This window comes from Triticum dicoccoides, chromosome 2B, assembly GCF_002162155.2.
Source record: "Triticum dicoccoides isolate Atlit2015 ecotype Zavitan chromosome 2B, WEW_v2.0, whole genome shotgun sequence".
NCBI lineage: Eukaryota > Viridiplantae > Streptophyta > Magnoliopsida > Poales > Poaceae > Triticum > Triticum dicoccoides.
Genome location: NC_041383.1, coordinates 684,139,803 through 684,161,236, shown reverse-complemented (window position 1 = coordinate 684,161,236; position 21,434 = coordinate 684,139,803). Strand labels below are relative to the sequence as shown.

The 21,434-nt window shown below is 49.8% G+C and overlaps 1 protein-coding gene across 1 annotated transcript; it reads right to left on the bottom strand.

Moving 5' to 3' along the window:
- Positions 1–236: 236 nt before the first annotated feature.
- On the bottom strand, positions 237–3,986 carry LOC119368317 (threonine dehydratase 1 biosynthetic, chloroplastic-like). Its single transcript, XM_037633608.1, has 9 exons — positions 3,545–3,986; positions 2,867–3,046; positions 2,503–2,772; positions 2,012–2,218; positions 1,468–1,716; positions 1,318–1,391; positions 1,110–1,143; positions 921–995; positions 237–765 (listed from the first exon to the last, which is right to left on the bottom strand). Exons 1-9 carry the CDS (start codon positions 3,911–3,913, stop codon positions 505–507), a joined length of 1,719 nt encoding a protein of 572 aa, XP_037489505.1. The 5' UTR covers positions 3,914–3,986; the 3' UTR covers positions 237–504.
- Between the last annotated feature and the right edge of the window lie 17,448 nt (positions 3,987–21,434).

Sequence of the window (21,434 nt, the reverse complement as noted above, 5' to 3'; positions counted from 1 at the left end):
ACCTTATTGTTTTGGATTTTGGATTGGCATGAACAGATCAAATTATTGAGTAATACTTCCACTAGAATAGTTCTGACAGCATGCCTTCCATTCAGTTAGGCCTATAGCTCTCTCTGGTGTGCAGAGGAACGAAGCGTTGTGCTCGCACGTGTTGTGGGATGATGAGAAGTAACGAGACAAACTAATGATAAGTTCCTGTATAAATGATGCTGAAAAGTAAAGAAACAAACAAGCGATGAGATTCACTACTGTAGTTCTTATTGCAGCGTTATATATATCTTATACACGTTTTGCCTTCTGGGTCATGCCCCAGTTATATACATGCACAATGAGGGGTGGTGCTCCGTCATCTCCCTCAACTCTTCACATGTTTATTTCTTTCTTCTTTCTAAACAATATATAATACTCCCTCCGATCCGATCAATATTAATTGATGCATATATTACACACACAACAATAAGAGATATAACAACAGTAAATAAAGGCAAAATAGATGTACACTAACTAGGCCGAGCGGGACCGGGACCCCCCCTGTAGGCTCATCTTAATGCCGGCATACATGAGCAGGACGCCTAGTGCGAGCGCGGCGCCGAGGCCGGACACGAGGACGACGCGCACCATGGTGAGCGGCAAGGCCTCCCAGCATGTGACCACCAGCGGGTGCGCACTTGGGTGCTGCGCTTTCACGTACAGGCCAAGCCCTGCCGTCATGAGGTTGACGATCAGGGTGGTGGTGACCACACGGGCGTCCAGCCATGCCAGCGGCTGCACAGCATAAGAAAAATACGACAAATTAGTACTCAGAGAGCAATTGGATTTGCAGGGTCCAGCCATGTATGCTGCGCATACCCCGTCTTGTTTTTTTCCAAAAAGAACAATAAACGGTAAAAAAAATGTATCATGGAAGCAGAAATGATCACCTTTTCCCCCTCTCCGTACGGTCTACAGCTATCCTCACATTCCTTGCCATCGTCTCCAACTTCTACAGGTTTGGCCTGCAAGTTTGCGGGGCCACGATGTCGTTTAGTAGCAATAAATTAACAACCGGAAGAGAAAATAAAACCAGTTGCAGTAACAAGAAACAAATATCAAATTTATCCGAGTAATACCTGGACCGGTTCATCTCCGATGTCATCACTTCCGCTGGAACAAAAGGACAACCAATGGTTAGGGATTAGGCGGGAGAATGTACAAAGTCGCATTTTGTATGTATGAGTATTCCTGTCCCATCAAAGGTTCTAGAAAAGTAATCATGAAACAATAACCCGGTACAGGAACGATGTATTTACTGAAAGTGTTGTTTGAGACTTCGAGTACCTGTGTAGAACAAGGGCTTCTTTTCCATGAGAATCACATATGTGTTTGAATCCGTTAATATTCATCCGGCAAAACTGCAGAACAATAAGTCACAAGAAAAGAAATAGAATATATACTATTATATGTTGGTTGAAAAATCATGATGCATACCAGTTCTGCAAACTTTTTGAAGCTTCTCTGCTCCTTCGGCAAAAATGTAGGTAATACCGCTTCTGGTTTTCGACCAACATCAGGAAGCTCGGTTACTAATCTAAGTGCATCAAAGTTCATATTTGCACCGCTACTTATTGCAACCACAGTTTCCCCTTTCAAACCGTAGTATTTGCAGTAAGCTTCAGCCCCAGCCAAGGCAAGGGCCCCAGAAGGTTCAAGGATATTCCTGTTCTCCTCAAACATATCCTGTGCCCATGAAAAACAACATTTTCATTATGAATAACATTGTTAGTGCAGAACATCCACAACAATCTAGCATAAACAGTCCACAAGCCTATTTTTGAGCAATGTTATCACAATGCTTATGCGTAGTAAATTTTAAAGAAGACATTAAAAATACCAATATCCACAGCAAGAACTGAAAACTAGAAAACAAGGACACATATCACATAATACACAGCATTATAACACTTCTATTCAAATGAAACTGAAAACTTCTATTCAAGGCGGATCAGACATATAATAAGTTGATCACTCTCACCTTTATTGAAGCACAGATAGCATCTTGGCTGACCAGCACAATGCCATCTACAAAATCTTGACACAAGGGAAATGTCTCCTTGCCTACAACTTTGACAGCTACACCATCAGCAAACCCTCCAATATGTTCTAACATGACCCTCTGGCCATGAAACAAGGACAATGCCATGGCATTTGCATCTGAGGGCTCCACTCCAATTATTTTGACCTGCACCAGAATTGTTGTAAACATACAAGAAAGGACAGACTGAATACGAAAATTTTACCCCGAATGTAACCAAATGATGTATTGTGTTCAATCTGGAGAAGGGTTAAAGTTAGGTGATTGGATGAAAAACAATTCATTCCCAAATGCGCTTAAAATAGGGCCATTTACTTTAATGGCATTTAAGAAGAACTTAGGTGTCTTGTAATGTTTTACATAGAAAAAGAAAATACTCCTGTGTTTGAAAGAAAAAGGAAAAGAGAATACTCCTGTGTTTGAAAGCTTACCTCAGGGCAGACCCGTTTCACATAGGCAGCAATCCCAGCAATTAATCCACCACCTCCCACAGGTACAAATATTGCATGTAATGGACCTTGCAATTGGCGAACAATTTCCATGCCAACAGTTCCTTGTCCAGCAATAATATCGGGATGGTCAAAAGGAGGTATAAATGTGAGGCCTTCCTCCTCACAGAGTAGTTTTGCATATGACTGAGCTTCGTCATATGAGTCTCCGTTGAGAACGACTGTAGCACCCAATTTCTCCACCGATTGCCACTGGATTAAGTTATATATTAATAGCTGCTGATAATAACTTAGATATACCATATAAACGGCATATTTAAGGTAATGTCATCGAGAGACCGATAACCTTGTTTTCTGGTGTTGTCACAGGCATGACAATAACGGCATGACAGCCCAATCTTTGGGCAGAAAGAGCAACTCCTTGAGCATGGTTTCCAGCAGAGGAGCAGATAACACCCTTGTTTAACTGCTCTTGGGAGAGCTTTGCCATCATATTATATGCACCCCTCAGCTTGAATGAAAATGCCTATGCATATAAGAAGCAAATTTTACCTAGGTATGTAAATAGCAAATGACACAGCATGTAACAGCTCCATGTGCATTAAAAAAAGCAAAAAGTAGTGGATAGTTGAGCTAGTCATTCAACCTAAAATTAAAAATTTGTTAGACAATAAAAGCTAAGGGCAAGAGGACCCTGTTATATTAGCAAATCCTACAGAGATGCACATAAACAGGCCCACAATGCATGCATTTCGTTATTCCCTGACGAAACTGAAGAAAATTAACACTAGACTAACTGAAAAAGTGCAGCAGAATTAATGTGGCTAACAATTATTGCGATAGTACTATGATGTCAACGCCAAGGTGAGAGAGGAATCTAAACATCATAATCAAAGTAGAACCTCCGCAAAACCCACACTGACCGAAGCTCCATCGGAGCTTCAAGCGTCAGGAAACGAACGGCTGGACCCCCATGTATGTATTAGGACAAAAATAGGCTACGAGGTTGGTGATTAATTATTACCGGCTGCAGGTCCTCGCGCTTGATGTGGAGGTTGACCCCGAGGCGGTCGGAGAGGTTGCGGGCGCGCTCCAGCGGCGTCTCCAGGGCCACGTCGTAGACCTTGGAGGCCAGCACGCTCGTTAGGTACTCCATGGCGCCGGGACCGTCCAAGTCGGCGACCCAGTCCTGCTCCCCAGCCCCGCGGCTCGGCACGCCCACGAGGGACCCGCTCGCGGCCTGCAGCGACTCGGGCGCCACCCGCATCAGCGGCACGGCCCTGAGGGGCGTCGCGGTCCCCGGGGACGAGCGAGCCCAGCAGGCGACGCGGCCGCTGCGGGACGCGGGGCGGAAGGAGGTCATGGATGGGGAGGCGGCGGCGGCGGCCTCCATCCTCTGTCTTTCTCGGTGCAGCGCTTGGGTTGAGTGTGGAGGGTGGTTTCCTTCCAAGGAGCACCTGACGGGGTCGCGCGGGGCGGGATATGGTGGTGGATGGGGAAGGCCGGCATTTCTTTCTTTCTTTCTTGGCGCGCGATCGCCCTTTTCCCTTTCTGCCGTCCTTTTCGCGATCGGCCAGGGACCACGCTCCAGCATGTTTAGTTCCAGCTCCAACTGAAAACGAGAGTCGAGTTTGGAGTCTTTTCTGACACGCAGGTGCAAGTTTTGTCTTGTTTCGTTATTACGTACTGTCATGTTTTCAATAAATCTCTAAAAAAGTATCAAAAGAAAGCAAATATGTCCAATTACAACTAATGAAAAAAAGACAAGCAAGCCGAGAATTAGAGGCCACTAGCTTAACACAGGTGGTTGTAGGGCTAAATTTATGTTAACATAAATGTAACATTAATTCAAGTTCTAGATATATATTTTGAAGAATTGTCATCAACACTATCGTGGGACTTAACATATCATGATGTTTCACGACTGTTGCGAACATTGACTTTTCGCACCCCCCCCCCCTCCCATGTCCAAATCCTGGCTCTGCCCCTGCGTTTGGGACAAGTGCAAAGAGTTATGTCCGGCTGGTCCACCCCTAGCGACCTACGAACATGCAGGTACAACTCCGAAAAGGACAACGGATGAGAATGATACGATAGGATATTAAGGACAAGTACAATAGGATGACGTAGTCGGGCTGTAAGCCTTGAAATATTATATTTTGGATGAGTTGAAGGAGAGAGAGGAGGAGAGAAGGGAAGCGGACTACTGATTAACAGCCCGCTGCAACACGTGCTCCTAGACATTTTATGAGAGAGGAAGGTTGGCTATGTATCAAAAAATAGTACATATTTACATGCAACTATTATACTTACTGACTATAAGCTTGGTTGTAAATGATGGGACAAGACCATATAGCCAACAGTTGGCTATTCTATTAACCATGCTCTAAAAAGGCCAACAACAGCAATGTGCTGCCTTCGAAAAGATAAGTGTGCTAGCATTAGCAACTGTACGACGATCGACAGTTCGGGATAAATCGAAGCAACTCAACATCAAGCGGTGAGTTAGGCCTCTCACCGTAGGATGTTGATCGGACGTCTATTAGAAGCTCCCATGTCATTAATCGGTAAGTGTCTCCATTTCCACACACAAGAAAAAAACCGGCGAGTGTCATAAATCTTTAGTTATAGGTTCCTGTTTCTTCAGAGTTCTCCCCTATCGGGCTTTCTGGAGAGGACGAGGGGATTACCGGGCTTGTCTCTTGGCATAGGCTGTGATGTACTACCCTATGACAGAGCAGAGGTAATTGCACAAACAATCAACTGTTGATGTTGATTTTGTACACAACACCAATTTTACGGGTTTGTTAGTCAGAGCACCACATATTTTGTAATTCTTTGCAGCTAATCCAGTGTTTAGGTACGGTGATATAGTTCCTGGCAGATGGGTCCTACTTGTAAGTGCACGTGCGACAAAGAAGACCAGTCACATCAACATGGAAATTTTAGTTAGCTCATTATTTATTTAATTTGACATTTTTAGAAAAATGTCAAAAAGAATAGACCATGCATGTAATCAATACTAACATTAGAAATTTCCAGCTCAATCGGACCAAATGTTTCCAAGGTATTGACAGATTTAGTTGGCCGACTTATGTGTCTGTTTTTGTTGCCATGCATGCACTTACTAGTGGGGCCCACTTATGAAAAATCATGTCAATGTACCTAAATGCCGGACTCGACCTAGCTGCAATGGGTAACACCGGTATGTGGTGTTCTATGCAACAAATTCTTACCGTGGATGTTCTGTGCAAAATCGGCATCAATAATTTGTGGTTTATGCAATTTTCTTTGGAAGAGCATGGGTGTGCGGCGTGCTGATGCTCGTGTGGTCATTGTATGCCATACAAAGAGAAAAAACTGTCTAATTTAAAATGTGCTCATGACATACTTCTCTCTAAATCTGGTCAACTTCACAGCATATACTTTCACTGGCCCTTTTTACTTCACATATAAAATTTGTTTGAAGTCAAAGTTCATAAACTTTGACCAACTTTATGGAAAAATATCAACATTTAAAATACAAAATTAATACCATTAAGTGCATCATGAATTGAATTTTTATATTATATAACTTCAATATTGTAGATGTTGACATTTTTTCATATAAATATGGTTAAATTTTATTAAGTGTAACTTCAGACAAATCTTATATGCACAGTGAAAGGGGTCGGAGTTGCACTTTTGAGAAAAAAAATCTATACAAACTCTAGTAGGGAGCACTTTGACAAATGTACAACAGTATAATACAGTAGTACTTCAGACATACAACAACCCATACTAATCACAATACAGCAGCACAGTATACAACCTTGACACATATTTGACCCTAGCTTACTTCTCAATTCGGGAGAGGAGACGACTAATATGTTTCGCTTACTGAACGGGGTCCATGGTCGGTCCATGACACCTGGATGTCGAAAGCGTGGAGGGCTGGATGAACAGTAGACGGTGGAGGGCTGGATGAACAGTAGCCGATGGAGGGCTGGATGAACAGTAGACGGTGGAGGGCTGGATGAACAGTAGCCGGTGGAGGGGTGGTTGAACAGTAGCCGGTGGAGTAGCGCGCGGTGGAGGCTGGATGAACAGGAGCCCGTGGAGGCTGGAGGAGGTCGATGGTAGCCCGTGGAGGCTGGAGGAGGTCGACGGTGGAGATGAACAGTATCCCGTGGAGTCCCGTTTTGCGGTACGCCACACCCCTCCCGATGAACAGGACCCACGTTTCGACCGTAGGAAGTCCGTTTCCTCCGTTTTGCGGTACGCCACACCCCTCCCGATCAACAGGACCAACGTTTCGACCGTAGGAGGTCTGTTTCGTTTGTTTTGCGGTACGCCACATCCCTCCCGATCAACAGGACCCCCGCTTCGACTGTAGGAGGTCCGTTTCCTCCGTTTTGCGGTATGCCACCCCCCCCGATCAACAGGACCCCGTTCCGAACGTAGGAGGTCCGTTTCCTCTGTTGTGCGGTACGCCAGGCCTCGTTTCCATCGCCTGTTCCGTCCAAGCCGGTTGGCTCCCACGCGTTTCGTTGCCTCCCGATGAACACGACGCATTCCGTTGCCTCCCCATGAACACGACGCATTCCATTGGCTCCCCATGAACACGACGACGACGTTGTTTCTCCGTTCCGACCCAGCCATGTACGTATGCGCGAGTAGGCGTTCGAGACCCTGCCCGTATGTACGTACGTGGCCGTATTTTCTTTCTTGCACCCTCTCCATTGTACGTACGTGTACATGCTACGTGCGCGCCTCTACATCGACACGTGCGCGGCTCTACTACGACATGTGCGTGCCTCTACATCGACCAGTATGTACGTACACTTTCGCGACCAGAATGACAACGCTAAGTACGCTTCGACCAAGTGGGTCCCGACTGTCAGGCACTTCCTTGCCTGCGAAGATGTAGCTGGTGGGTCCCAGTAGTCAGGGGGGTGAATCGTTTTGGTTTTTTTTGCCCGGACGCACTTTCTTGCGTGCGAAGATGTAGCTGGTGGGTCCCAGCAATCAGGGGGAAAACATTTTTTTCGTGAAATACTGGTGGCCCGTCCGGTGGGTCCCTGCTGTCAGGTGGAGGAATAATTATTTTGTGCGTAATAAGGAGGCACTTCCTTGCGGCCGCCGTGGACCCAGCTGTCAGCCTCTCCACGCACAGTACTCTTCCGATGGAAGTCAGTCGTTGACCATATTGACCACGCCGTGCCGAGAGCACCACGGCGGTGGACGACGGCGAGGCCTAGAAAGGGGACGACGCGGAGCCGGGGAAGACGCAGCAGTGGATGCCCACGCGAAGAGGAGTACGAGGGTGAGGCTGCCATCGCCGCAGAATAACAGGGAGTGTGGGTGAGTAGAGGGATGGCCTGGCCAGCGGTGGGAGTAGTAGGGGGCGGTGAAGCCTCCGCTGCATCGCAGCCGGCCACGGGAGGCAGGAGCACGAGGCACGACCGGCGTTGGTGAGGGAGTCCTGGACTAGGGGGTGTCCGGATAGCCGAACTATCATCATTGTCCGGACTCCAAGACTATGAAGATACAAGATTGAAGACTTCGTCCCGTGTCCGGATGGGACTTTCCTTGGCGTGGAAGGCAAGCTTGGCGATACGGATATGTAGATCTTCTACCATTGTAACCGACTCTGTGTAACCCTAGCCCTCTTCGGTGTCTATATAAACCGGATGGCTTTAGTCCGTAGGACAAACAACAATCATACCATAGGCTAGCTTCTAGGGTTTAGCCTCCTTGATCTCGTGGTAGATCTACTCTTGTAACACACATCATCAATATTAATCAAGCAGGACGTAGGGTTTTACCTCCATCAAGAGGGCCCGAACCTGGGTAAAACATCGTGTCCCTTGTCTCCTGTTACCATCCGCCTAGACGCACAGTTCGGGACCCCCTACCCGAGATTCGCCGGTTTTGACACCGACATTGGTGCTTTCATTGAGAGTTCCTCTGTGTCGTCACCGATAGGCTCGATGGCTTCTTCGATCATCAACAACGACGCAGTCCAGGGTGAGACCTTCCTCCCCGGATAAATCTTCGTATTCAGCGGCTTTGCACTGCGGGCCAATTCGCTTGGCCATCTGGAGCAGATCGAAAGCTACGCCCCTGGCCGTCAGGTCAGATTTGGAAGCTTGAACTTCACGGCTGACATCCACGGGGACTTGATCTTCGATGGATTCGAGCCACAGCCAAGCGCGCCGCACTGTCATGACGGGCATGATTTAGCTCTGCAGCCGGACAGTACCCTGGAGGCCGCACTCGAGTCCGTTCCAATCTTCAATTCGGAGCCGGCTGCGCAGATCGAGGACGGGTGGCTAGACACCGCCTCGGGGGCTGCAACCTCTACGGCGATAGAGCCGAACACTGACCTTGTCCCTCATGAAGCTCATGACTCCGAGGTGCCGGACTCCTCGCCGGACTCCGAACCTCCCGCGCCCCCTCCGATCAAATCGGATTGGGCGCCGATCATGGAGTTCACCGCGGCGGACATCTTTCAACACTCACCTTTTGGCGACATCTTGAGTTCGCTAAAGTATCTCTCGTTATCAGGAGAGCCCTGGCCGGACTGCGGTCAGGACGGTTGGGATGCAGACGACGAAGAAATTCAAAGCCCACCCACCACCCACTTAGTAGCCACTATCGACGATCTAACCGACATGCTAGACTACGACTCCGAAGACATCGACGATATGGACGACGATGCCGGAGATGACCAAGAACCAGCACCTACCGGGCACTGGAAAGCTACCTCATCATATGGCATATACATGGTGGATATCCCAAAGGATGGGAATGGCGAAGGAACAACGGAGGATGACCCCTCCAAGAAACAGCCCAAGCGGCGGCGTCAGCGGCGCCGCTCTAAATCCCGCCACAGCAAGAATGAAGATTCCGGCACCGAAGATAATAACATCCCAGACAGTGCCGAAGACAACCCACTCTAGCAAGATTCAGCACAGGAGGACGGAGACGCCAGCCCTCATGAGAGAGCGGTAGAGGAAGAGGTAGAGGATTATATGCCCCCCTCCGGAGACGAGGCAAGCCTCGACGACGACGAATTCGTCGTGCCTGAGGATCCCGTCAAACAAGAGTGTTTTAAACGCAGGCTTACGGCCACGGCAAACAGCCTCAAGAAAAAGCAGCAATAGCTTAGAGCTGATCAAGATCTGCTAGCCGACAGATGGACTGAAGTCCTCGCGGCCGAAGAGCATGAGCTCGAACGCCCCTCCAAAAGTTACCCTAAACGCAAGCTGCTCCCCCGATTAGAGGAGGAGGCGTATGAACCTGCATCACCAGCATACAATACGGCTGACCGACCACCCCGTGGTCGCGACAGAGAGGCCTCTAGGCCCTTCACTAGAACTGTACCCCGGCATTGCTCGAAAAGCACAAGGCCACAGGGGAACACTCCGGACTTGCGAGATATATTGGAGGATAAGGCAAGACAATCAAGATCGATCTATGGATCGCGTGGGCGCCCCATGATACGTGACGACAATCGTCGTGCCGGACACAGTAAGTTCGGCCGGGCCGAACAAAATAGACAAAGCTCTTTTGAGCTCCGTCGTGATATCGCCCAGTATAGAGGCGCCGCACACCCACTATGCTTCACAGATGAAGTAATGGATCATCAAACCCCCGAAGGGTTTAAACCCGTGAATATTGAATCTTATGATGGCACAACAGACCCCGCGGTTTGGATCGAAGACTATCTCCTCCACATCCACATGGCCCGCGGTGACGATCTTCACGCCATCAAATATCTCCCACTCAAACTTAAAGGACCAGCCCGACATTGGCTTAACAACTTGCCAGCAGAGTCAATCGGGAGTTGGGAAGACCTGGAAGCCGCATTCCTCGATAACTTCCAAGGCACGTATGTGCAACCACTAGACGCTGATGACCTAAGCCACATAATTCAGCAGCCAGACGAATCGGCCAGACAATTCTGGACATGGTTCTTAACCAAGAAAAACCAAATCGTCGATTGTCCGGATGCGGAGGCCCTCGCGGCCTTCAAGCATAACATCCGCGACGAGTGGCTTGCCCGGCACCTGGGACAGGAAAAGCCGAAATCCAGGGCAGCCCTCACATCACTCATGACCCGCTTCTGCGCGGGTGAGGACAGCTGGCTAGCACGCAGCAACAACCTCAGCAAAAATTCTGGCAGTCCGGATATCAAGGACCGTAATGGCAGGTCGCGTCGCAACAAAAACAAACGCCGCATTAACGGCGATAATAGTGAAGATACGGCAGTCAATGCCGGATTCAGAGGCTCTAAACCCGGTCAGCGGAAAAAGCCATTCAAAAGAACTACTCCAGGTCCGTCCAATTTGGACCGAATACTCGACCGCTCGTGTCAGATACACGACACCCCCGAAAAACCAGCCAACCACACCAACAGGGACTGTTGGGTATTCAAGCAGGCAGGCAAGTTAATTGCCGAAAACAATGACAAGGGGCTGCACAGCGATGACAAGGAAGAGACCCGACCGCCGAACAATAGAGGACAGAAGGGTTTCCCCCCACAAGTGCGGACGGTGAACATGATATACGCAAAACACATACCCAAAAGGGAGCGGAAGCGTGCACTCAGGGATGTATACGCGATGGAGCCAGTTGCCCCGAAGTTCAATCCATGGTCTTCCTGCCCGATCATTTTTGACCGAAGGGACCACCCCACCAGCATCCGCCACGGCGGATTCGCCGCATTGGTTTTAGACCCAATTGTCGATGGATTTCACCTCATCAGAGTCCTGATGGACGGCGGCAGCAGCCTGAACCTGCTTTATCAAGATACAGTGCGCAAAATGGGCATAGACCCCTCAAGGATTAAACCAACCAAGACAACCTTTAAAGGCGTCATACCAGGTGTAGAAGCCAATTATACAGGCTCAGTTACACTGGAAGTGGTCTTTGGATCCCCGGATAACTTCCGAAGCGAGGAGTTAATCTTTGACATAGTCTCGTTCCGCAGCGGCTATCACGCTCTGCTCGGACGTACCGCGTTTGCAAAGTTCAACGCGGTGCCGCACTACGCATACCCCAAGCTCAAGATGCCAGGCCCTCGAGGAGTCATTATGGTCAACGGAAACACTGAACGCTCTCTCTGAACGGAGGAACATACAGCGGCTCTCGCGGCAGAAGTACAGTGCAGCCTCTTAAGGCAATTCTCGAGTCCGGCCGTTAAGCGACCGGACACGGCTAAACGCGCCCGGAGTAACCTACAACAAGACCACCTGGCACGTTCCGAGCACGCGTAGCAGTGCGGCCCCAACCCCAGCCCCTGCAAAATTTCAAGACAAGTCTTCCGCGTACACCATTACGCTCTGGAGATAACATGGGCATGGGGGGTGGGGCACGACCACGATAGGCCCAGAATGCGGCTTAACCACACCAGGGGCTCTCAAGTGTGTCGTTCTTTTTTTCCTTTTTTTACACAGGACTCCGTTCACCAGAGGCCTTGTTCGGCAGCAGACCTGCCGAAGTCACGATGCAACAGCCAGGGAAGGAGAAATGCTACAACAAATATCCAGGTGGTCTCCATTACGAGCATTAAATCTGTTTTATACACCATTCCGCAGCCTACCCCCTGGAGGGGGACATGGTTAATAGTCCCATCCCTTGCTTATCGCACCATTTGTATCGTTCTGCATTCACAGCAGTTTTTTCTTGAATAAGTAATGCAACACCTTTTTGCTTCCAATTGCATTTCTTTCTTATACATATGTTCATTTATGACATGTGGCATCCGTACATTTTGGTACGGCTAAATACACCAGGGGCTTATGTTTCCCGCATCATGGTGTGATAAGTTCGAACACTTTCACAAGTGCGGTACCCTGAACTTATAGCACTATATGCATCGGCTCCGAATCATGTCTTGGGTTAATAGTTGGGTTTGCCCGGCTCCCATGTTTTGGTACCTTACATTCTGTTGTATCGGCTAAGATAGCACTGGGAGAACCACTGCGATTGCGCCCCAGTTGAGCTGGGTGAGCGCCTCAGTGGAGAAAGCTAAAACTGACCGTCATGATGAGGCGAGAGCCGGTCGCTGTTCGAGAGGTTTTTTGCGAGTCCCTAAAGACTTATGCCGCTTAGAGCGAGGAGCCGGCTTTGTCCGGCCCAGGCGTGGATAGCGCCCCAAATTCGGCCTTCCGAAGACTAGGGGCTTCGCCGAAATTTAAAATTATAGAATTCTATGGCTAAGTGAGAGTGTTCAAGCATTATAAGTTTGGTTGCCTTGTTCGTTGTGTTGAGCGCCTCCCTAGATGGACCCAAAAATGGGAACAAGAGTGCTCAAATTTATCCCGAACACCCCAGCACTCGTGGCATGGGGGCTGAAGCCGACGACTTGCCATCTCTCAGATTTGATAAACAGCCGCACAGAAGGTAATATTTTAAATTAACAAGCGTTGCTTAGCGCATATGAACTAAGTTTTCAGCGCACAGGATAACAAAATGCGAGTCTACTCAAATATTACATCTTTGGAGCACTCACCCACAATAATGCGGGCACCCTTTAGGACACTCTTATAATACATCTCGGGCATGCGATGCTCCTTGCCCTGTGGTGGCGCGTCCGTCACAAGCTTCTGAGCATCCATCTGGCCCCAGTGCACCTTTGAGCGGGCAAGGGCCCGACGGGCACCTCCAATACAGGCGGAGTGCTTGATGACTTCAACCCATGGACACGCATACACCAGCCGCCGCACCAGGCCGAAGTAGCTCCCAGGCATGGCCTCCTTAGGCCACAGCCGAACTATGAGGCCCTTCATGGCCTGTTCGGCTACCTTGTGGAGCTCGACCAGCTGCTTCAGCTGGTCTCTAAGGGGCACCGGATGTCCGGCCTCAGCATACTGAGACCAGAAGACCTTCTCCGTCGAGCTCCCCTCCTCGGCCCTGTAGAAAGCGGCAGCATTGGACACGCTGCAGGGCAGATCTGCGAATGCTCCTGGAGAGCTCTGAATTCGGGTAAGTGATAGGTAATCCACACTCACATGCTTACTTTTCATGAAAAATGACTTACCCGCCGCTATTTTCTTCAACGCCTCGACTTCCTGGAGGGCCTTATAGGCTTCTGCCTTAGCGGCTTTGGCACTCTCAAGAGCCGTTGCAAACTCGGACTCTCGAGTCTTCGAGTCACGCTCCAAACTCTCGTGTTTTTCCACGAGAGCCTGGAGCTCTTGCCGTACCTCCGCCACCCGCGCCTCCTGCCTCTCTCGCTCGGTGCGCTCCGCGGCCGCATTACGTTCGGCCGCGGACACCGCCTCCTTCAGGGTCGCCACCTCGTTAGTGGCCCCTGCAATACCCACGTTATCCTTGTCATTCTTCTTGCAACCAAAATCCTTTTCTGTAAGGTACAATTTTAATAAGGTGTTACTCACCTTCCTTTTCCTCGAGCTGCTTCTTGGCACGGCCGAGCTCGTTCTCGGACCGCTCGAGGCTTTGCTTCAAAGTATTGACCTCCGCAGTTAGTGCGGCAGAGGTTAGCAGCGCAGCCTGCAATCCCATATTGACATATTTTTTATGACTCCTGCGTATATCTTTTTAGATCCTCAGTCCGGCTTTTCTTTCCGAACACCGAACCGAGCATCAGGGGCTACTGTCTATGCGGTACTATTTTACATATATCAAAATTCTTACCTCAAAGCCTGTTAGAAGGCTGCTGCAGGCTTCGGTCAGCCCGCTCTTGGCGAGCTAAACCTTCTGAATCACCGCACTCATAACAGTGCGGTGTTCCTCTTCGATGGAGGCGCCATTGAGCGCCTCCCGCAAGCTATCCGGCGCCTCCAGTTGGACGGAGGCTGCCGGCGTCACGGTCTTGCCCTTCTTACGAAGGGGCCGCCCGCCGGACTCCGGAGCCGCTATGGGTTCCGGGGCCAAGTCCGGTGCAAAGTCCGGGAGGTTGTTCTGCGACACCTCCGGGGCCTCCTCCTCATGGTGGGTCCCTTCTAGGGATCCCACCTCGGCATCGTCCGCATCACGGGGGGTGGAGGCGGTCGGAAGAGAATCCATATCCGACGCACCTAAGGACCCGCTCAACGAAGCGGGAAGATCATCCTTGGGCGGACTGCAGGGTTGTATGCGGCATTAGAAAGACATTATGTGGCGAAAAGAAAAACCATGAAGTTATTTGGGAGTCCGGATACTTACGATCTCGCCAGGGGCTTGGCCCTTGGGGGCCAGTCCTCGTCGTCATCACTGGCATTGGCAGAGCAGTCCGGGGAAAGAGTTTTTCCCTTCTTGGACCCTTCGGCCTCCCTCGTTGGGGAGGCCTTCCTTTTCCTCCCTCCCCCCGCTGGGGGAGAGGCTTTCTTCTTCTCCTCCTCGCCTTTGTGAGAGGAGTCGGCCTTGGAGTCATCATCCGATAACACCTGAAAACGGGAACTCTTCCGAGTGCCCGTGGCCTTCTTCTTGGCCTTCTTCTCCGGCACCACGTAGGGTGCCGGAGCTAGCAGCCCCGTTAGGTGGGCGTCCGCTGGGTCCTCTGGCAATGGGGCTGGACAGATAGTCTGTTCGGCCTTCGTCAGCCAGTCCTGTCAAAGGAAAGGGAGTTTAGACCCCGCATAGAGTCATACTATGGAAAATAAGCGTCCCGTAAAGGACAAAATCGCTTACCTTGTCAGCCAGACGCTGCGAGCTGAATCCGCGATCTTCGGTAGCGGATGCGGGAGCCTCGGCGCCCTTGAACAACACCTTCCAGGCATCTTCGTACGTAGTGTCGAAGAGCCCGCTCAAAGTCTGGTGCTGCGCCGGATCGAACTCCCACATGTTGAAGCCCCGTCGTCGGCACGGGAGAATCCGGCGGATGAGCATGACCTGGACTACGTTGACAAGCTTGAGCTTCTTGTCCACTAGCTTTTGGATGCAGGCTTGGAGTCCGGTCAGCTCCTCCGAATCACCCCATGTCCGGTCGCTCTCTTTCCAGGAGGTGAGCCGTGTGGGGATGCCAGATCTGAATTCGGGGGCCGCTGCCCATTCGGGGTCACACGGCTCGGTGATGTAGAACCACCCCGATTGCCACCCCTTAATGGTTTCCACGAAAGTGCCCTCAAGCCAAGTAACGTTGGACATCCTGCCCACCATGGCGCCTCCGCACTCCGCTTGGCTACCCTTCACAACCTTCGGCTTGATACTGAAGGTCTTGAGCCACAAGCCGAAGTGGGGCTGGATGCAGAGTAAGGCCTCACACACGACGATAAACGCCGAGATGTTGAGGATGAAATTCGGGGCCAGATCATGGAAATCCAGGCCGTAGTAGAACATGAGCCCCCGAACAAAGGGATGGAGTGGGAAGCCCAGTCCACGGAGGAAATGGGGAATAAATACTACCCTCTCATGGGGCCTGGGGGTGGGGATGAGCTCTCCCTTGTTGGGGAGCCGGTGCACGATGTTGCTGGACAGATATCCGGCGCTGCGCAGCTTCTGGATGTGCCCCTCCGTGACGGAGGAGGCCATCCACTTGCCTCCCGCTCCGGACATAGTTGGAGGAGGTTGAGGTGAGATGTGCGGACTTGGGCACTGGAGCTCGAGTTCGCGGAGATGGATAAGCCAAGGAGGAAGAAGGCACAGGTAAAAAGGTTGGATCTTTATCCCCTTATATGGGCGGACAAAAACATGTGTCCCCACCGGCCTAATAAAACTCACTTATCTCCCAAGCGCCGCAATCAATGGCGCGGTTGGGTTACCCACGTCTGTATTGATGGGAATCCCGGAATAAGGGGAACACGATCTCTGCTTCAACAAGACGTGCCAAGGAAACCGCTTCGCTAAACGCGCTGAGGTGGTACAATAAAAACAATTCGAGTAAAGGCTTGGTAGTGGTGTGACGTCACGCCACCAAATACGTCAGCAGATTGAACTGGTGTGAATATTATTCTCTCTACGGTGGTACATGGAATTTATTTTGCAGAGCCGGACACTATCCTGGTGTTCACAATCTTCTATAAATTATTCGGAGGAGGAACCCGCCTTGCAATGCCGAAGACAATATGCGCGCCAGACTCGTCGTCATTGAAGCCTGGTTCAGGGGCTACTGAGGGAGTCCTGGACTAGGGGGTGTCCGGATAGCCGAACTATCATCATTGGCCGGACTCCAAGACTATGAAGATACAAGATTGAAGACTTCGTCCCGTGTCCGGATGGGACTTTCCTTGGCGTGGAAGGCAAGCTTGGCGATACGGATATGTAGATCTCCTACCATTGTAACCGACTCTGTGTAACCCTAGCCCTCTCCGGTGTCTATATAAACTGGATGGCTTTAGTCCGTAGGACGAACAACAATCATACCATAGGCTAGCTTCTAGGGTTTAGCCTCCTTGATCTCGTGGTAGATCTACTCTTGTAACACACATCATCAATATTAATCAAGCAGGACGTAGGGTTTTACCTCCATCAAGAGGGCCCGAACCTGGGTAAAACATCATGTCCCTTGTCTCCTGTTACCATCCGCCTAGATGCACAGTTCGGGACCCCCTACCCGAGATCTGCCGGTTTTGACACCGACAACTGGTTTGGGCGGCTGGAGCAAGAAGACCAGAGGTTGAAGAAGCACTATGGCCGTTGGATGGACATCGTACGGTCACTGGAGCTAGAATCGTGCATATTATTGACTAAGTTGACAAAGCCTCCGTCCCCGTCAACTTAGTAGGCCCACAAGTCAGCCTGCCACTATACTGAGTCCCAGCTAACAGGCGGAGTATTCATTTTTTTTGTGCGTAATAAGGAGGCACTTCCTTGCGTGCGAAGATATAGCTGGTGGGTCCGAGCTGTCAGCGACGGTAACGTTTTTTTCGCGAAATACAGAGGCCCTTTTGGTGGGTCCCTGATGTCAGGTGGAGGAATCATTATTTTGCGCGTAATAAGGAGGCATTTCCTTGCGTGCGGCCGTGGACCCAGCTGTCGGCCTCTCCACGTACAATCCACTTCAGATGCATGTCGGTCGTTGACCACGTTGACCATGCCGCGCCGAGAGCACCAGGGCGGTGGACGACGGCGAGGCCTAGGAAAGGAATGACACGGAGGCAGGGAAGACTAGGCAGTTGTTTCCCACGCGGAGGGGAGTACGACTGTACGAGGGTTTACTGGTTCGTCTGCCATCGCCGGAGAATAACAACAGGTGTGGGTGAGTAGAGGGATGGCTAGGCCAGCGATGGGAGTACGGTGGGGCGGTGAGGCCTACGCGGCAGCAGAGCCGGCCGCGGGGAGGAGGGAGCAGGAAGAGCAGAGATTGAAGAAGCACGACGGCCGTTGGATGGCAATCCAACAGTCACTGCTTGTGCGTCAACCTTTTTTTTAGGAAAGCCTCAAATCTGTGGAAAACAGCATACAACCCATCTGCCATTATTTCTAATAATTCACAGCCCATTTTCTAATTCTTAAGGTTTTTTTGGAGCCCATATTCTTTTTGTTAGCATTACAGCCCATACTGTGGCCACAGTTAAAAAAATATACGAAATTTTGCATATTTCGGTGCGGTCCGAACTGTTTTTAATCCCGAAATTTTGACTCACATTCAAACTGATTTTAAAAATAAATGTATATCAATATAAAACCCAACAAATTCTCCATGCATAAAAATTAATGTAATTTAAAATCTCGAAATGAAAAAAAGATATTTGAAACTAATTGCCAGTTTGATGTGTTTTAAAAATGTACAGCCCATTTCTCATTACTGATGGGCCATTTTCTCGGCCAGCCGAATGAAAGCTCTCCTCATCTTGAAAGATTGGCAGCCCAATAGGCCTGAAAAAGCGACTTACTTGGCAAATCACAAAAAAACTGGGCTGTGGCCGTGCACCCAGCTGTCAGCCTCTCCACGTATAGTACTCTTCCGATGGAAGTCGTTCCTTGTCCACGTTGACCACGCCGCACGGAAAGCACCACGGCGGTGGACGACGGCGAGGCCTAGGAAGGGGACGACGCGGAGCGGGGAAGACGCGGCAGTGGAAGCCCGCGCAGAGAGGAGTATGAGGGTTCACTGGTTTGGTTGTGATGTGAGGCTGCCGTCGCCGCAGGGCCTGGCCAGCGGTGGGAATAGTAGGGGGCGGTGAGTCCTCCGCGGCAGCACAGCCAGCCACAGGAGGCAGGAGCATGAGGCACGACCGACGCTGGTTTGGGCGACTGGAGCAAGAAGACCAGAGGTTGAAGAAGCATTACGACCGTTGGATGGACATCGTACGGTCACTGGAGCTAGAATCGTTCATATTGACTAAGTTAACAAAGCGCTTCGTCCCCGTCAACTTAGTAGGCCCACAAGTCAGCCTCCCACCAAGGTGGGTCCCAGCTAGCAGGGGGAGTATTCATTTTTTTGTGCGTAATAAGGAGGCACTTCCGGTGGGTCCGAGCTGAAAGCGGGGGGGGGGGACGTTTTTTTCGCGAAATACGGTGGCCCGTCAGGTGGGTCCCAACAGTCAGGGGGCAAATGATTTTTTTTGCAAAATACGGTGGCCCGTCCAGTGGGTCCCTACTGTCAGTTGGAGGAATCATTATTTTCCGCGTAAAAAGGAGGCACTTACTTGCTGCGGCCGTGGACCCAGCTGAGACTCTCCACGTACAGTATACTTCCGATGGAAGTCGTTCCTTGACCACGTTGACCTCGCCGCGTTCCGTTGCATGCATGCGTCCATGGGCATGGTGCATCCCCACTATCAGCCTCTCACGTACAGTCATCTTCCGATGACTCTCGGTTGTTGACCACACCATGCCGAGCGCACCCAGACTGGAACGACCCGGAGATGGGCAAGACGGGGCAGTGGAGTCGCAGATGGAGAGGAGTGGGAAACTTCACTGGTTCGGGTGCGCGACAACACAGCCACGGTGCCGCCCACGGGAGACAGGAGCAAGAACAGAGGTTGAAGAAGGAGCACGACTGCTGGATTAACATCCAACGGTCCAGCTGCTAGAATCATTTGTTGATTAAGTTGACAAAGCCGTGCGTACACGTCCGCTTAGCAGGCCCACAAGTCAGTCACCAAATCTGACGGGTCCCAGCTGTCAACGGGATGAATAATTTTTTTTGCAAAACAAGGAGGCACTTCCTTCCGTGCGAAGGTACAGCCGGTGGGTCCCAGTTGTCAGGTGGAGGAAACATTTTTTTCAGCTTAATAAGGAGGAACTTTCCTTGTGTGCGACCATGGACCTCATGGGTCCCAGCCATTAGGCTCTCCACGTGCAGTCCTCTTCCGATGACTCTCGTTTGTTGACCACGCCGCACCGAACACAGCGAGGCGGTGGACGATGGCGAGGCCCCGGACGGGAACGACTCGGAGATGGGTAAACGCGGCAGTGGAGTCGCAGATTGAGAGGAGTAGAAGGGTTATAACTGGTTCTGTTGCAATTCATATCAAACTCAGGTTCACAGGACACGTTCATATTCATAGCCAACATTCACTATCAACGACTCAAAAGATTCATATATACACAAGCTCAGCATATCTATGCATCCAAATGATTGATAGATCATACGATAATATTCATACATAATTCACAAAAAGATTCAGATATACACATGTTCAGTATGTTTATGCATCCAAATGATTGAGATCACATCCAATATGATCCATGGACGAACTTTAATTACCTAGGGTACAGACTGGTAAATGGCGTTCAATCAGAGGTACTTCTTGCTAAAATTAGTTCTTGTACGAGTAAACTTTCGAGTACATAAAAGGCAGCACAGACAATCTGAACTTTGCTTGTAGGTTTATCCTCAAATAGTGGCCTCGTGCCGAGGGAGGTTTGAGCAACTTGGCCACTACTTTCATCCAACTAGTTTACTGGCTCATCTTGGTCCTGTATCTCGCCAAAATTCTACATTGCAGACGAGAAAGGAGGCGGTTGAGAAAATGAACCACCCAATTTTTTTGTGCAGTTCAACTGAAATTGAGCATCCTTGGCGTGCAGACTGATTGCCAGATGAATATACGCGTCAACCAACTTGTCTGGAATCTTTAGACTCCATGCCATATAGTTCGCTACCATATGTGCCGATAACCAAAAGGCACAAGTTGGGACCAAAGACTGGACTGCGTTTTTCTGGGCTATGCACCAAGCAATATTTTTGGCGTTCACTCTCCTAATACTTGGAGTTTGACAATTGGTTGACACCGATTGATACTCGAATGAATATAGGCACTTCTTGTCAACATCAATGCTTGTCTGAGTGAACTTTGGAGTACATAGCAGCAGCATAAGTACCTGTCCATCTGATCATTTTGTGCAGTTCTACTGAAATCACCCGATGTACTGATTTGCCTACGAGTTCAGGCTCCAAATTACTCCTTTATGAAATCGGCAAACAGTAGCACAATACCAAATTACCAATACATATGACAAGCACAATAATCATGATAAATACCAGTACCAACCTGTGTGAGGTAGCATATCAATTACTATTTCCTTTGACTGGAAGCCGAGATAAGCCAAGCGACTGACAGCAAAGGAAGAAAGCAAGTGGAGATTAGCGACTGACAGGGAAGGACGAAAGCTATCGAGGCAATGAAGCACCCAAAGTTTTTGTGCAGTTCCACCAAAATCGAGCATCCCTGTTGGCATATATATTGAGAGAGTGAGATTACTGTAATAGTGGGACTAGTTGATGAAACATACACTAACAAATAGAAGCACCCTCATTATGTTAATGGGTAAAGTTAGCAACATAGTAGTCTTGCTTAAAGAGAGGTATTAGTTTATTTAATCAGTGCCAATTAGCTCAACTCAACACTCAAAGCATTGCCATTTATCATAGGTTGCAAAACTTAGAAGTGCAAAGATAAAGGAGTTTCTCATGACAGTAGCACGATACAAATAGAGATGACAACAAACTAATATGGATGAAGGACTTAGGCCCGTACCAACCTGAGAAAAAAGCTTATTCATGTAGTCCCATAAGAGATGCTAAAGCACTCACT

Excerpts from the sequence above, each read along its gene's own strand:
- LOC119368317 (XM_037633608.1), bottom strand. The coding sequence starts at position 3,913 with ATGGAGGCCGCCGCCGCCGCCTCCCCATCCATGACCTCCTTCCGCCCC. Across the intron at positions 2,219-2,502 it reads TGAAACGGGTCTGCCCTGAG|GTCAAAATAATTGGAGTGGA; the intron begins GTAAGCTTTCAA and ends ATTCTGGTGCAG. Across the intron at positions 1,144-1,317 it reads GAAGCCCTTGTTCTACACAG|CGGAAGTGATGACATCGGAG; the intron begins GTACTCGAAGTC and ends CTTTTGTTCCAG.